The 17,223-nt window shown below is 38.0% G+C and overlaps 1 protein-coding gene across 2 annotated transcripts in view; it reads right to left on the bottom strand.

Annotated features, from left to right (window-relative positions):
* Nucleotides 1–274: 274 nt before the first annotated feature.
* The window catches only part of LOC131217094 (protein GAMETE EXPRESSED 2), a 36,441-nt gene continuing 19,492 nt past the window's right edge, over nucleotides 275–17,223 (bottom strand). Inside the window, exons 12-17 of one of the 2 annotated variants that reach the window (XM_058211842.1) lie at nucleotides 14,898–15,133; nucleotides 8,929–9,167; nucleotides 7,428–7,599; nucleotides 3,395–3,558; nucleotides 1,785–1,876; nucleotides 275–588 (exon numbers count right to left, since the gene is read on the bottom strand). In XM_058211842.1, the coding sequence (XP_058067825.1) occupies nucleotides 432–588; nucleotides 1,785–1,876; nucleotides 3,395–3,558; nucleotides 7,428–7,599; nucleotides 8,929–9,167; nucleotides 14,898–15,133 (1,060 nt within the window). In that variant the 3' untranslated portion in view covers nucleotides 275–431. The remainder of the gene's footprint in view (nucleotides 589–1,784; nucleotides 1,877–3,394; nucleotides 3,559–7,427; nucleotides 7,600–8,928; nucleotides 9,168–14,897; nucleotides 15,134–17,223) is intronic. The other variant, XM_058211843.1, reaches the window with a different exon arrangement.

Raw genomic sequence — 17,223 nt, forward strand, 5'->3', positions numbered from 1 at the left:
CACATGCTGGCTTAGCTTCCACTGCTAGAATTATTAAATATGTAATATATTTACTTTTACTTTTAAAATTATCTGAATGGCCATTCCTGATCTTAACCGGGTCCAAGATGGTGGACCTGACCCAAACCCAACTAGACCTGCTTTAAACGGGCCAAAATGGTTGACCTGAACCTGACCCGATTCTAAAAGGGTCTGATAATTGGACCTTGTTGGGTCCGGTAAATCCCGTTTGTGGGACCCAGCCCCTACTGGCTTACACCATTTGCATCATTGATTTAAATCGATCCATCCATGAAAGTATGTTTTTTTCTTTCTTTTTTCTTTTAGTTTATTTTAATTCCTTATACAATAATCCAAGTTCAGATAAATGTCTAGGTTTTCAGTCTTACATTTTTGCAACAACTTCAATACATAAATCACCCTTTGAATTTTCACATGGACACAGGCTGTTTGCCTTTGTCCCCTCTTTCAATAGCAAGAGGGACAAAACCGGTGGGAGGGCTCAGCTGACAATGATCATCGCTCAAAATTCGTGTAGAACAATATCTGTCATTGATAGATTCTTCGTGGCTTGGTAGTCTGTTCGACCTGCAAGTTGCAGAAAGTTAAATAAATCCTCATTTCAAGCTAAACTGTGAATATGTTTGGATCTCAATTGGATTGGATTGCAATTAGTCCTCTCAGTAAAGATTAGCAGCGCATTTGGATGCATCGTTGAATTGAATTGCAATCACTTATCTAATAAAGTGGAAATAACCAGATCATATAGTATTGGGAGGTCTCAGCTCCATTGCCATCATGTTCCTTTCAAATCCAACTTGAAGCTTTTTGACATTTCTTCTATATTAAACTGAAAATTTGCAATTCAATTCACTTCTACATCCAAACGCAGCCTAAATGAAGAAAACGAACTAGCCTGACTCTGCTAGTAGTGAAGGGCTAGCCCCCATTTGGGTGTCATAGCTGAGATAGCAGGGGAAAAAGCCAATTTAATATTTCATTAGTTCTACTCGAATAAGATTCTCCAAAATTTTAATTTGCATGAAATGTAGTGGTGGATATGATATGAAATACTGATCTACAGTTTGTCAAGGTTTTATATGATTCGCCACTGAAATGAAAGTAATTTTGGTTTGACACAGCAATGGTATGGAAGGGAGCCCCATATTTCAGAATCTAACCCATTCACAAGTTGGGACTCATCATGGGATCTGGCCTTCCCAATATCCCCACTATCAGATGATCCTAGGGTGGTTGAAAAATGATTTCAAAGGATGATCCATGTTTAACAGGGCCTAATTGGTTGACTTGGTTCATCTGATGAGGGAGAACTTTCGGGTATCTTCCCATCCAAGATGGGTACACTGTGGTTTGGATCATCATAGGTTGTACCAAGCATAGAGTATGTTGGGCCAAGCAAATTGGTTGATCGAACATTTTATCCGTCCTCATTTCAAATATTGTAGTTAATACATTTGAAGCTTGCGAGCTTCCCTTAGGCACTGTTTGGTAGATGCCGAAAAATGAGTTCTTCTCATTTTATTTAAAAGTAACTGTGGTATTAGAGATCAAGTTGTCTACCGAACGGCGCCTAAGAGAAGGTCGAGAGCTTCAAAGTTATTAACTTCAAATTTCAAAGAGGACAGGAAATGTTCGATCAAGAGATATGATTGGCCCAACATACTCTAATACATAGATTTTAGTTACAGTTAACTAAAATGAGATTAACACATTTTTGGGTGTCGACAAAACGGCCTTACATTTTCAAGTCCAAAATTGCTTACCGTTGGCGGAAGTTGGAACATTGCCTCCTGAGCAAGAAGGAAGTGGAACATCCAGTGAAGTACGTCATATTCTCAGATGCAGATGCACTAAACTGCATTGTTCATAAGAAAGATCATCCAATTAGAAAATCAGGCTTCAGTTTTAGTTACATTACTGCTATTGGTATTTGTTAGTGTTAACATCAATATCAAAACACTATGCATGGCCCACTTTACGAAAATGCAAGTTCTAAATGTCTTAGAAGAAAGAGAAAACCGTGGCAAGCAGATCGTTCGGTTTAGTGAATTGAATTGATAATTTCAGTTTAACTAAGGGCTTGTTTGGTTTACAACGGTGAATGGGTGTAAATGGGTAATGATTGTTTACTCTTGTAATTGTGTGGTGACATCACTTACATTTGACTGCAATGATGATTTTGCTACATTGTTTGTTTCACCCAGAAATCACAGTAAAAATGATAGTTTTATGGTGTGAAAATGTAATGATAGCAATTTACTTTACCTACTTCCTTCACAAGTTTATTTGATCTCGATTTACGAGCCATAATTCCTGTTTAAACAAACACCTGGAAATGATATTGATGGCTCGTTTACTTTGCATTTTATAGGAAATTGGAAAACCAAACAGGCCATAAGGAGAAATGACTAAATTTAGTGATATATCCCAAGCCTTCATAACAAGGAAGTAGCACTCAAATTGCTGTAGGGATACCTTCATGCACCATTTGAAAGAAAAATAATTGCAATTTGAAGCCCAGACGCCCTATATGAATGCTAAGGAAACTACAATGATGTTACTTCAAATTCATGAGACTAATGCTTAAGTAGCTTTTATAGGCATCCAAACACAACTCTACTATATACATTATATAACAAGAGAATCAGAGGAAAAAATTTGTACGCAACTAGATTTTTTTTTTGAATTGCTAAAACTATTCATAATTAAAGGATGCAGGAAGGCTTTTAAACCCAAAGAAGGGGAACTTGGGTAATCTGGAGGTGAAGCCTTCTGTTGGGAGACCTATTTGTAAAGGCTAGACTATTTTTAAATGGTGGTGACTCTTCAACCATACACATGACATATATTCAAGCAATCCATCCAAACGATCAAATATCTCTTAACCAACTGTGGATTTAGCATGACCAAAAACTCACAATGACAGGGTGACAGTAACCTTGGAATTTGGACCTCTTACTATTTTACTTCATACGATCCATTTAGTAGCCACCAATTGAATGGTTAAGATTTCTTGATCATTTGATGGCCACCTGTTGTGATTTCTTGATCCATATACAGTATTTCTCATGATTTGGATGGTCTGGGTAGATGTACATGAATGATATGTGTAAAGATGATGAGACACCACCATTTTAATCTGATCTCTCTCTCTCTCTCTCTCTCTCTCTCTGCATTGCACGCATCACATCTTCTAGTTAATAAAGAAAGAAAGTATCAGATGACTAGCTAACATGACCAGAATTATCTCCTCTTTTTTTTTTTTTCTCTTTTTACAAACTAAAATAAAATTAAAAAGATCCCATGCTTGCCAACATTAGAAAGGAAACTCAGTTACCATGAAAAATAGGTGAAAATAGAATAGCATCCTTACCGTTGGTTTGTTAAAATCATCTAATTTGGAATGTTTGCTGTCTCCGAACTCAAGCCTTCTCCTTTCATTGGCCAAAGCAATTGCACATTTACAGATAAAGAATAGTAGTAACGTTCCCAAGAAAAGCATTGTAACAAACTCTGTGATTATTGCTGATCCAAGTGCTGCAAGACATCAAAGAACCGATGTCAATTAGCTCTAATAATACATAGAATATCAATGCCATAGATGATACCATTTGGCATGTAAAACTACAAAACATGTTATAAGTTTCGCATGTTATAAAGATGCTACACAAGCTAAGTTTGCAATATTGATATTATCTGGATCACAAGTCCAATATAAACCCAACTTTAGTATCAGAAATTCCTCAAATTTTATTTTATTTTATCATTTCTTCCACTTCTAATATCTTACTAACATAAATTCGACCAAACCCTTTCAATTCTTTGGTGGAAAAATAAATTTATTTGGGTGAAATCAAGATCGGACGGGGTTTGGGCCCGATTTTGTAATGGTAAGTTTTTTTTCCAAGTTTGATTCATTTTTGCGTAAATCACTTGGAATAAGTAGAAATAAAATGAAAATCTTGAACATGGAAAATCATGGATTTGAAGCTCCGATTTGGGGTTTGGAGAAAATGGGGGAAATTGGGAAATTTTCAAAATTTTTGCAATTTCACCCATTTAAATTGCAATTAGACTATGAAATTAAAAAAATAAAATAAAATAAAATTATACATGTTGGAGTCTGATCTACAGATTCATGAAGGTTTGGTGAGACCTGGAGATGATGATGATGATTGCAATGATGACGGGAGTGGTGGTGGCGCTAACGTTTGTGACGAGAGTGAGACTCAACCTCAGAGTCAGAGTCAGACCCAGTCTGAGAGTTAAGATTTAGAGGCCTCTTAGTCCTTTCATTAGGGAGAGGGATTTTGAGCATGCCACCCAGGACAAAGACCATGGTTCTCGTCCTCGTCCCTTGTAAGAAGAAGCAGTAGCTAAGTGGTGCAGAGAGGACTCCTTAGCACAAAGCATGGAGTCCATGGACGTCAGTGGTGGGCAAGGTAGCTTTAGTTTTGTGCCATAAACATGGTATGAATATGGATCATATGATGACTATGGACCTCGTGGATATGTGACAAGTGACTCCATCAGTTATGACACAATTTTTCAACAATAAGCAGGAGTATGCTTCCATAACAAGCAAGGATATCCACGATATGGCTATGGGAAGATGCATTCAGGAGTTTCATATGTGCCCACCCCACATACTGTAGATTCAAATTAGTTGTAGATGGTGACAATTACATAGTACTCACGGATAAGCATACTGATCCAACTTAGAGAGAATAGGTATTAGTGTTATGTCAGAGAGTATCTTCATTGGTATCATTCTACTATGACCTAGACACAGTATTATCGGTTTGTGAAGGAGTGTATTATGGCCAGGCCCGTCAAGATGGAGATGATGATTCTAAGCCATCGTACAACTCTATGTGAGTCTGAGGCACAACAACACACATCATAGGTATATTTCTAGTTTTCTACCTTTTCTTTTACTTTTGAATGTATTACTTGTATTTTCATACATGTCCTCTTAGATTTGTAAATGATATGAATTACTTTGAATAAAGTTGCACACCATGGTGTGCTGTAAAGGGCATTACGAGGCCGTAAAGGCCATTACGTAAAGGTAACGGTGGCAACCATTACACGTTACGGGGTCGTAACGGCTATTATGGAAAAAAAAGACCCATAATTGTCGTTAACAGCACGTTACATCCCCTATAAAGGCCATAATAGCCCCATAATTGTCTATTACGGGATATATAGGTTTTTCATACTTTTTAATCAATATTACAGGGCAGATACAAGTTTTTCGGGAGTTTTTTTAATAAATAAAAAAACAAAAAAGAGAGACCGTAACGGCCGTTACGGGGCCGTAACAACCATTATGCCCCATATCGTAAAGGTAACAGTGGTGGCCGTTACGGCCACCGTTACCGTTACGAAATACCTTGTTGCACACTTCTGTTAGACAAAGCATTGAGTAAGACCTTATATTAAGGAAAACTATTATGTGCAATTGCTTTTTGTAATCTTTTGATTTCTAAGTGTGTATTGATGTCTTTTTTTAACATCCCCTGAAGTTTTATTGAAAAATTTGACCAATTTCCCAATGTTTCCCCATGTTTTCCAAAAAAAAAAAAATGATACATTACGCAATGCATCCGATATTTCCCATGCGATAACCTTTGTTTCCATATCCCAAGGGTGTGATACATCTGTTGATACCGATATGGAAAACATTGTATACAAGTACTGATGGGGACATCACATGTGCATGCACACGCACGCCGCCCCCCTACACACGTATGCGAGAGGAGGGCCCCACCGTCGATCTAGATCGATGACGACATCCAGGGAGGGCCTCCTAGTTAGAAGACAAAGTTTTGGTTCATTGGAGTGTGCCCGATAATTAAGTAAAGCCCATCATGGGATCTCATGATCGGGGCCCATTAGTCGGATTGATTTCATATTTTAGGTTTTGCTTATTAATGTTATTTAGAATATCATGGACGCTTTAGATTTCTTTGATTGGTTTTTATTTTGGTATACTTCATCGCCAAGTAATAGGTTGTGCACATGGCGCGAGTTTTGGGGTATAGGGTTTTCTTATAAATAGGCACCCCTTGTAGCTTTTTTCATTCATTGAATATTAATAAAAATTGCTGCGTTTTCTTGTTCCTTTCCGAGTTATGAAAACCTAATTAGGTGCGAAGCCCTCCCTTCTTCGAAGGGCTAACTACAGAGGTGCGAAGCCACATCTATCCCGATTCGCCCCCACCTTCTTACATCCATATTTCTCTTCTCCTACAAGCATTCCATCTGTAAATCCATCAATAGTTGCAGCCGTTTTTCTCTCTACAGCAGATTTCTAGAATCTGGCCTTGCAGGAGGGCTGAAACTTCGGCGGAGCACCACGCACAAACCGTGCATCGGATCGAGCTGAGATTTGGGAGTTTTAGAGTCCATCCCTGGCCAACCAGGGCTAAGGTGGCCTTTTTCTAAATAGTGGGCCCCACACATGTGCGGTCATGATCACACGCACATGCGCTGGGCCATTGTTGTTGTCCGCGCGTGGGAACTGTCTTCCGGTTCAGGTTTTCTTCTTATTTTACGCTCTCATACCAGTTTTTCATAAACCTTAACCCTAGATTGCATTATCCTTAATTTGTTTGCCCCTTTTCTCACCCTAGGGTTCCTTGAATTGAAATTGGTGAATCCCTTGGATTAGGGACTGATTGTTGTGCATGTGTGGATGATTACTGCTTATCTTTGAGCATCGTTTGGTTTATAATTTTAACAGAGCTAGCCCTAACCTGTGTAGGCCTGGACCCGTATAGATTCCCCTTAATTGAATGGTTTGGACTTTCATGTGGGATATGGAATTTGTGTAATTGTTTTTGAACTAACGTGATCTTAAGCCTGAGATCTCGTACATCATATTTGAATTTCATGCCCTGCATCAAGTACCGACTACAGAAACTATCTTATGCAGATCCCGAAGGCTAAAAGAGAACAATAATTGCTGTAGAAGATAACATGAATGTTGAGCTTATACCATAGAGGAGTGTTCAACTACAATGCATTTGATGTGAACTTCCCAAATGAAATGGGTGCAAATGTGACAACATGTCATGCACCCATGCAAAAGGTAGGCCCCACCATGAAGGCCACCCAGTGAAAAAATAAGGCAGGTACCTCATCAGGCAACCCCGAGTGCAGTTGACAGTAAACAAGTCTGATTTGAACCATCCATTGTTTTCATACAGGTCGCCCCCATGATGACTGGAGCAGCCACGTTCTTGTCCCAGGTTATCTTCATAGTGGGGTCCACCTATTTTGCAGATCTATTTCATACACTAATAACAGTTGGCACATGCATGTGTAGTCCATGTCCACACATTGTTGGTACAGTCGGTAAACACATATTAGGTTCAACGCATAGTAATCAATATACTTACTATGAGCTAGCAGCGAATTCATTGGCCTCCTTTTGATCAGATTTACAGTAGCTTCAGCAAAAAGGGGCGATGATGTCTTTTGTGTACAATCTGGATAGCATCCGTAATTTCCCATATCATTGACACTCACAGATAGAACAGCGCCGTGTTCTTCACCCTGCAAAATAAACTCCTTTTCTATTTTAGTTTAGAAGTGAGCCTCTCTAACTATTCAGTAGTGAAATCTGACATGGTAATCTCTTTCAGTAAATGCATGTTTGAAAGTATGTCAGGAAATCGGCAGCTAGAATGTCTTTCCACCAGAATAATGCTTTTTTTTTTTCATTTCAAGTACTTACAACTGAGAATGCACAAAAGTTCAAAACAGATCTCCCCGCTAAGTAGATTCAACCAAAAATCAATTTGGGGTACTTCCAACACTTCCTAAAACTGGGTGTTCATCTTTCTAAAGCTGGTTACAGTCTGGTTCTTACAAGTGGTAAAAAGTATATTATCCCTTATTTCACATTTGATTTAAATTCCAAGATGCTTGCAATGGAGGAGAAACCTAAACTGGTTACAGCACACCAATTAATTATCTGCTATGCTGTACTAAAGCTGTAGTACAGTGGCCATGATCCAGATTGTTGGTAGGATGCTCCATGGTGGATGGACTAACGTCTGCAAATCTCATGGATTGATGACCCTAACCATGCAATTGATGGGCTTTTTCCCTCAATGTTCACCGTTTCTAAAACTCTCTACTACCATCTGTTTGTAGTCACCAATATGATGGAAAAGATTGTTCGATCAGTGAGACTCTTTACAGTAACTAATCCACAGTGAGATCCATTCACTGAATGGTTTAAATAACAGACCATTGTTCCCCATCTTCTTTCTAACTGGAATCTCACAATAAGGGGAACTAATTCACAGCACACCAAATGATTTCTTTTTTTATTTTTGTGGATTTTTACTGAAAAGCAATTTAAACAAAAGGAAATTTCAGTATCTGACTTCCTGCATTTTCATGTACAACAGACAAGCACAAATGGGCCTTAATTGAAAAACCAAACTGATGCTAGAGAAGTGTGTATTGGATATAAGTGTACAGGAGTCCAGCTACATGTGCATACCAAGCTGGGGGCATGGCCCCAGTGCTATCAGGAAAGCGGAACTTCCTAAGGAAACATGAGCATCAATTTTCATCCATCCAAATTGTGGGCCACTGGGGATGGATCATAGCCTGAAAGTCATACCCTATTGGACAATCAAGACCACTGAAATTTGCCCATATAATTTGGATCTCTGACCATTTTCATTGAAACCATTTGTTTAACAGCCACCAATCTGAGGGTAAGGCTCATCTCGAGTTTTTCAGGCCACTCTCCACATCCAGCATGATTTGGATGATCGAGACAGGCATATACTTATGCCACAGTAACTGAGGATGAGTTGTTCTGATCCAGCAAGTTGCATCTTGCCTGATGATACCTTTTCTTTATGGTAACAGTATACTTACTCTATATAACAGCTGGCGCATTGCATCATTGCAGTCCTTGATTGACCCTCGGAGTCTAACTCCTTTTCCTTTGATCACAAAATGGTTTGACATTTTAACAAAATTTGGAAGGGGCAGCCACTGATTGCTATTCTCTAGTTTCAGCTCTGTTGCATTGATAAGATCAATGGGTAGAGTGGTTTTTAGAGTCCCAGCACTGACTTCCATAGAGAGAACAACCACAAAGTGTGATTTATTACCTGAAACCAAAAGAAGTGCCACATATCAAGATCACAATAATGAAAATATAATCAATAGAATTGGAGCCTGAAATTTTATTTTTTTTTCAAAATAAAAATAAAAACAGTTGGGTAAAGTTAGACACTCTACTTATTATCTATATTGAATCTGCGTATGGATGTGTGAGCAAATTGAATTACGAACATTCAGTTAAATCGATACGAGTGATAAAAAATTCCAGATCTGTCCCTTCCAGGTCCAACTCGAAAGTACCGTTATTGCATCTTGGAGCCCAGTCCCTCAAATTTTGAATGTTAAGGAAGGTGATTACAATTTGGTAATTTCCACTTTCTTAGACTAATAATTGCAACTTGGTTTGATATGGCAAACGAAAGAGCTCTAACAGTTATTGACCAAATACATGTAAAACTACAACTTCTATCACAAGGAGAAAGCCTTGAAATGGTGTCATGAGTTTATTTATGTACCAGACGAATGTTTCCTGGGTGCCTCAAACCTTTGACTTCCTAAGATAGGTGCTTTCCCTCTCCTAATACAACTGCAACCTTGTGCAACTATGGTTACAAGATAACTTTAAATATATTCATGTTTTCAATTGAATCAGCTACAACATACTATGAGGCGGTGTTGCCTGGACACGTGGCATGGGTGTCAAGAGTCGAAGTGTCCCAAAGTTTCTAGCATGATAAGCTCCATACACAATAAATAAATTATTAAATAATTAATTAAAACGTAAAAGATAAAATGACATTTAAAAGAACATTCACATAGTTACAATTTAACAAATATCGTGAATCAAGAAATAATCATCTCAACAAATAGTAGCTCGTATGACAATGAGATACTTACTCTGCTAAGAAATTTAGCAACCCAGCAAAGGAGCAACAAAAGAACAAGACTTTTGATCTTTTGTTACATTGGTCATGGTACACATAATGAAGGATGAATTAAAACCTTGAATGTGAGGGGGGAGTACTAATGAATAGTTTCTTTGACACCAAGATAATGAAGGCAAGCTTAACGCCAAGGAGAGGGAGAGTTTCGGCTTGACAAAAAGAATTTACATCATCATCATAGCCTTTTTCCAACTACTTGGCATCATTTGTCAAAAAGAAGAACAATAATAAGAAGTGGAAGAACGAGTGAGCTTTATGGATTATGTTTGGACACCTCACTTAAAGTGTCATTTTTGTTAGTGGTGTGCCCTGAAAAGACAATGATGATCTTGATGACTATGGGTCTTGTGAGTATTAATGCTAGGGCTGTCAATGGGCCTGGCAAGCCCAATGGGCTTTCGGGCTTGGCTCGCCTCAGGTCGGGCTTGGGCTGGAGTATCAGGCCCTCAGGCCGGGTTTGGGCTTAAAATTTTAGCCCGTTTGTCAAGCGGGCCATGCTTGGACTTACTCGTCCAAAATCCCGCCAGCTCGGCCTAGCCCATTGGCTTTTAAAATTTCAAAATCTAAAACTAATTTTTTCCCTCCCACTTCAAAATTTAAAAAGTTAAATCTTAAAACTAAGCCTCTCCTACAAGTATCGTTATCAGGTTCTTTCTTATTCATTATCCTCCCCATTGGAAAATCCCAACCCTGGCAAGCTGCCGCAACACCCAAATAGCCCGTGTCATGTCCTTTCCTCTCTCTCTCTGGAAGGAAATCAATGTAGTTGTTCCTTCAACACCACTCCTAAAAGATGAGCTGCACATCGTCATCCCAGAAACTATGATTTCTTGGAGATGTGGGGGCCCTTCTTTCAGCCCTACCACCTGATCACCATCTTGGACGGTGACCCGGCGAAGACAATCAAGGTCCCCAACGGCTAAAGCTCTACAACAAGAATGAGATCGACTATATAATGGGGCCCAAGGCATCATGTATCTCCTTCAAGGACTCGGCATGCCACTAATGACGATTGCCTGTAAGTCATTTTTCTGATTATTTTTTTTTTCCTTTTTTCTTTTTGAAAATTTCATCTATTTTGGGGGTTTTTGGATCTAGCTTTTAGGGGATTGGGTGGAAGATTGGTTCTTTAAACATTTTAAAAAAAAAAAATATTAAGGAGGTTTCATCATAAACCAACTCCCTACCACAAAAAACGCTCTTTTTTGGAGTGGGTTTAATTTCGGGCTCGAGCTGGACCCCGTATAACCACTCTAGGCCAGGCTCAAGCTGGACTATTTAGGCCCGTCATAGGGCCTGGTCGAGTTTGGGCTTCGGCTGAAAATTACAGGCCAGGCTTGGACAGAGTTTGGCCCAAGCATAATCCGGCCCGTTGACACCCCTAATTAATGCCATAATTAATATGTAGGTTTACCTTACCTGTTTATATAAGCATGGGTTATAACAAAGAGTTTCTTAGGTAGTCCTTAGGAACTTGAGTTGGGACACAATGGCCACTGGGCAAGACAGAGTTGTGTTCCATAGATCTTAGTACCTTGTTAGTCCATGACCACCTAGCAGGTTTTAGGAACTGTGGTTATTCTTATGTTGCCATCCGGTGTGAGGGGACCGACGACGAGTCAGGATGGAAGAACTCCAACCATTAAGCTCAATGACAAGTTGGTGCCTTTGTCCTTACCTTATATAGGAGTATGAGTATCCATGGTTAATCTTGTCATTAGACCTTTAGGTCACTTACACTAGAGGATCGCTTCAAATTTCTGGATTGAGAGACCCATCATGCTTGGTCCAAATCAACTTGTGTATGTACCAGTTGTGATTAATCCTTAAATCTGAGGACATATAGGGAGTTCAAGTTCTTAGTGTAGTGTGCTTTTGTGCTCCTCATGAAGTCAATTCAGTGGCTCATATGTGGGTGTGGTTGGGTGCATGCATTAGGATACGATTGAGGGCCATGTGATCCACAAGGAATCCACTAGTTGCCTAGGAACACTAATATAGCTTAGATCTTCTCAATCAAACCATCCATCAAGTTATTTTTTAGTTGAGCATGACACCTAAATGATTCGTTTTATTCATATTCCAACTGTTTAAAACTTTTGTTTTAATCGATAAAAGTTTTAATTGCACTTAATAGATATCCAATGGTCATGATATGATGGTCCACCAATTGATTTGCATGGGTACTAGATCAAGGGTGGATGGCCATGGTTGGTATATCAAAGTCTGTAGGGACAAGAGCACCATAACCAGTAATTAACCCTAATCCAAGAGGGGAGAGTATCCAATAGAGAGCTTTGGAAATCTTCCCCCCCCCCCCCATGTGAGAAGTAGAGAGAAGGAGAATCCATCTACCCTCCCTCCTCCTACACACGTTCACACGTGTGGAGCCCACACTTGGATAGATCTCGTTGCACACGCCCTTAGAAGCGGAGCTTCTTTATTATTTAGGATAGATCAGGAAGAAAACTCGTTCTTTGGAGGATCATCATTGGCATTGTCTACATTGAGATCAATGGTTCAAATCAAGGTATGATCTTTACCATTGGTTTGTAGATTTAGGTTTTAATTGTACTCTACATGTGGATCCTAAGACATCTAAGTTGATTTTAAAAAAAATAAGTTTAAGCTTCTACATTTTATAAAATTCTAACAATGTTGTGTCCCCAAGTGTTCGTGACAGAAGAAACGATAGTGGAAATTCCCATGTGACACTATTGTGGGATATCATAATCTACTTTCCTTAAATTGTAGTCAGTGTTTGAAATATTGGTATCAAACCCTTGGGATACAAATATGTATCGATTATTGCATGGGATATATCGGTTGTATCGCGTAATGTATCGTTGTTATTGGAATCATGGGGAAACATTGGAAATTAGTCGAATTTTTCAATGAAATTTCAGTGATTGTTAAAAAAGACATCAATACACACTTACAAATCAAAACATTACAAAAAAACAAGTGCACATGATAGGTTTTCTTTGTATGGGGTTCTAATCTATGCGTTGTCTAACTGAATTGATGCAAGTATATTCAAAGTTTACTCATATAATTTATAAATGTAAGAAGACGTGTGGAAATACAAGCAATACATTCAAAAGCAAAAGAAGAATCACTAGATCAGGTTACATACATGTTTGATTTTATGTTTGGACGTAAAGATTGCAACCGATTTGCGAGAAATTGGGAAATTTTTGATTTTTTTCAATTTTCCACAACTCGGTCATTCCCCTCCAAATCTCAAAATCGAAGCTCCCAATCCATGATTTTTCATACAAAACATAAAAAATCATTGATTTGTAACAATTTCACACTGATTTAACATAATTTACAGAAATAAAAAATGATAGGAAATAAAAATGCTCACCGGATCAAACATGTGGGATATATCCCACTACTTCTGCGTTTCGTATCGCACAGGTGGGATACAAGATATATCGTGGGATATATCGGCCGATATCGTCGATATTTAAAACACTGATTGTAGTACATCGATTTATAGGCCCATGAATGTGTAATTAACTTATCTTAATTCAAATGTAAGAATTAAAATTTTCCAATGTGGCATGCCCCTACCAAACCACATCTAGTGGGACCCAACATGGACACAAGTCACTCTCAGTGATTTTTTATGATCTTCAATACAAATTTTCACTTGCATTAGTTTGCAAAACAACAAATTCTATCAAGTCAAGTGATCATGTGGGGTTCGTGCCTTGCAATAATGGCTCTAGGGTAATCGTCATCATCATCATCATCTAAGCCTTATACCAAATAATTGGGCTCAGCTACATGAATCCTTTTTCCTCCATTCCACTCTATCAAGGGCCATAACTTCAATTAAACCATAGGCATAGGTTATCATTTCTATTCTTACTCTCTCCACCCACGTACTTTTGGACCTTCCCCTTGCCCTTTTAGAACCTTCAAGTTGTACCAACTCACTCCTAACCGGCGCAATTCTTGGTCACAGTTGCACACGACCAAACCATCTAAGTTGACTTTCCTTAACTTCCTAACAATGGCCCTAGGGTATGAAAAGCAAATGAAACATGCATTTTGTTTCAGCAATATGCTATTTTTAGATCCAATGCTTCACTGATTGCAGGATTCTAATAACTGGAACCATTCCAACATAATGTACCATGGCACAAGTCGGTGTATTCTAAAAAGAAAACAAAAAGAATATTCTATCTGGTGATTATTAACTTGCAATCATGAAGGTTTGATTGCTGGATAATGTCACTCAGAGGAATAGTAATGTGTTAGTAATGACTTGCCAAAAAAGGGGGGGGGGACGACAAATATAATCTCAATGAAAGTCCTATTATAGCTCAAAATATCAAAATATTGTGGTATACTTGGTACTGATCTATTATCTAAAATGCTATGAGTACTGTATCATGTAGTGAGAAATACTAGGGAGGCTCGCCTCTTTTGCCACACCACGTGATGATCTAGGCTGTAGATGGGCTGCATGGTCAAGGTGAGTTACAAAGAACAATCTAGATTTCAAGAAAGTTGTATGGATGATGAGGATCTTTAATCATAATGATTTTTTTTTTTTTCATGTAGGCCATCCATGGTGATACCTATATGTTGAACCCGCTGGATCTCCACACGGTATCGCAGAAGGGGCATATGATCTCCACACGGTATTGCAAAAGGGGCATATGAGCCTCGTGGGTGAGCCTTCCTAGTGGACCTTTAATGTGTTTCTTATGTCTCGCACACTAATCTATAAAGAACCACCAAGACTAGCTTAATCATCATTATAAGAAAAGTAAAAAAAAAAATAAAATTTCTAGTTCTTTCAATTTAAAAACATACCCGTGAAGTTGATAAAATCTGGATCCCCAATAGAGAACTCAAACTTATCTTTTTGTATGTCAAAGATCTGCAGATAGTCCATGGTTCCCTTCCACTCCAAGAGTATATATTCCGGGACACAAATAAATGGAGGGTCATTGATAGGTTCCACAAAAATCGGGACATGGGTGTCCTGTATTCCATTTTTGTTCATGGTAGAGATATTGATGAAATCGCTTCCATAGAAGTTCTCATCTCTGGAGGGGAGAAAAAATTCATTACATGTATAACTAAGCACAAGGAGCACCATACACATGATAAAAGATAAGTAATACGATAATTTAACATGTCGAATAATAATCATCATCATCTAAGCCTTATCCCAACTAATTAGGGTCAGAAAATTTTTGAACAAAGTACCAAATAATACTAAAAGAGGAAAAGCTATAATCCAATTCATTTGATAGGTTATTATTTGATATCCAATAAAAGAACCACAATGAATACATGAATATGAGTGAAGGAATGCTTGTAGCCCTTGTGTAGCATGGCACCAAAGAGAAAATTTGGAACTAAACAAACATGCATTCTCTCATTCAATGAGAATATTTACAGAATAGGGCATAGGTGACAAGTGCATTGTTGTCCTTGATTTTTTCCATAATATGACCAAAATACCCTCTCTTCTTTTCTTTTTTTTTTTTTTTTTTCCCCTCTTTCATTTTGCCAGGACAAAAACTCGTTAATTGTAATCAACCTATGAAATACACAATTAGATAGAATGTAATTGTAATCATTGTTCCGAGTAATGGCAATATTATCGATATTATTATTATCGCCAGCTCAGCGACACCGATAACACTGGTAGCATCAGAAATTCCAGGTATTGATGATATATTGCCAATACATCGCCAAGTATCACCTATGAATGGATGTATGTATATATGTATGTATGCCAGACCCAATGAGAGCATAAAACTCCAATAGGCACAATGTAATAGACTATTACATAGGTTAATTACAATTAAAGTTCGTAGTATCGGTATCGTTACATGTAGCATTGGCTGGGGATACGAAAACATATACTGATATCATTGATACCTAGAAATGTATCGCTGAGGGAAACATGGGGAAAATAGTGAATTTCTCATTGGGTCTAAGGCACAACCACATAAATCACCAGTATATTTCTAGTTTTCTACTTCTTTTTTTACTTTTGAATGTATTTCTTGTTTTTCATACATGTCTTCTTAGATTTATAAATGATATGAATTGATTTTGAATATAGTTGTATCACTTCTATTAGACAGTGCATAGATTAGGACCCTATACAAAGGAAACCTATTATGTGTGAACTTGTTTTTTGTGATCTTTTGATTTTTAAGTGTATTGATGTCTTTTTTAACATCCCTTAAAGTTTCATTGAAAAACTCAACCAATTTCCCAATGTTTTCCCATGTTTCCCAAAAACAGCAATACATCCGATATTTCCCATGCCATAACCAATATGTTTCCATGTTCCAAGGGTGTGATACATCCACTGATACTGATACGGAAAACATAGCCTGGCATGAAACCAAATTGATTTTCTGATACATTAGTCTCATGCCTTAGTTTTTTTCTTAATCACTCTTTACCAAAGTTCCATAGTATGGTTCATAAGTTTAATCCCATGATAGTTAGTGTAGCTCTTTATGTCTCATTTACTCTTATAAAAGGTACCACAGTAATTTTCCTCCATTTGTCTAGCATTTTCTTCAATCTTATGTATCTTTAATCATGTAAAGGTAGCGCGGGCTTACCAAGCAGCATGAGTTAGTTTGATTTCCATTTTATATACTTCTAAATACTAGTCATATCATCATCACCATAGCCTTGTCCCAACTATTTGGTGTCGGCTTTATGAATTGTGTACTCCAATCATCATTCCTACCTAAGGCAAACAAACATGTAGTGCGTCAACTTACAAGAGAGGGATTCCATGTCAGACACCTTTTGTCATAAGTTACTGGTAGTCTGATACCAAAACATTTCATATGTAAGTTATCCATAGACTAATGCAAAAAGAAAGAAAGAAAGAAAAAAAACAGAAAGAGAGAGAGAGAGAGAGAGAGAGAGAGAGAGAGAGAGAGAGAGAGAGAGAGAGAGAGAGAGAGAAGAATAAAAGGAGTTCAGTTGAAGTTCCAAACATTTTAAATTACTGACAGAAAAAGATATTTAATGCATTTAGAACAAAGCAACGATTGAAGGAGGCATGTCCTGACTTTTGGAACACGACAAAGCTACAAGAGAGGTTAGAGTGCACCTTTCAAGAAAAGGGAAAAATCTCATAATGATAACTCAAACA

Source organism: Magnolia sinica, chromosome 10, assembly GCF_029962835.1.
Source record: "Magnolia sinica isolate HGM2019 chromosome 10, MsV1, whole genome shotgun sequence".
Classification (NCBI taxonomy): Eukaryota; Viridiplantae; Streptophyta; class Magnoliopsida; order Magnoliales; family Magnoliaceae; genus Magnolia; species Magnolia sinica.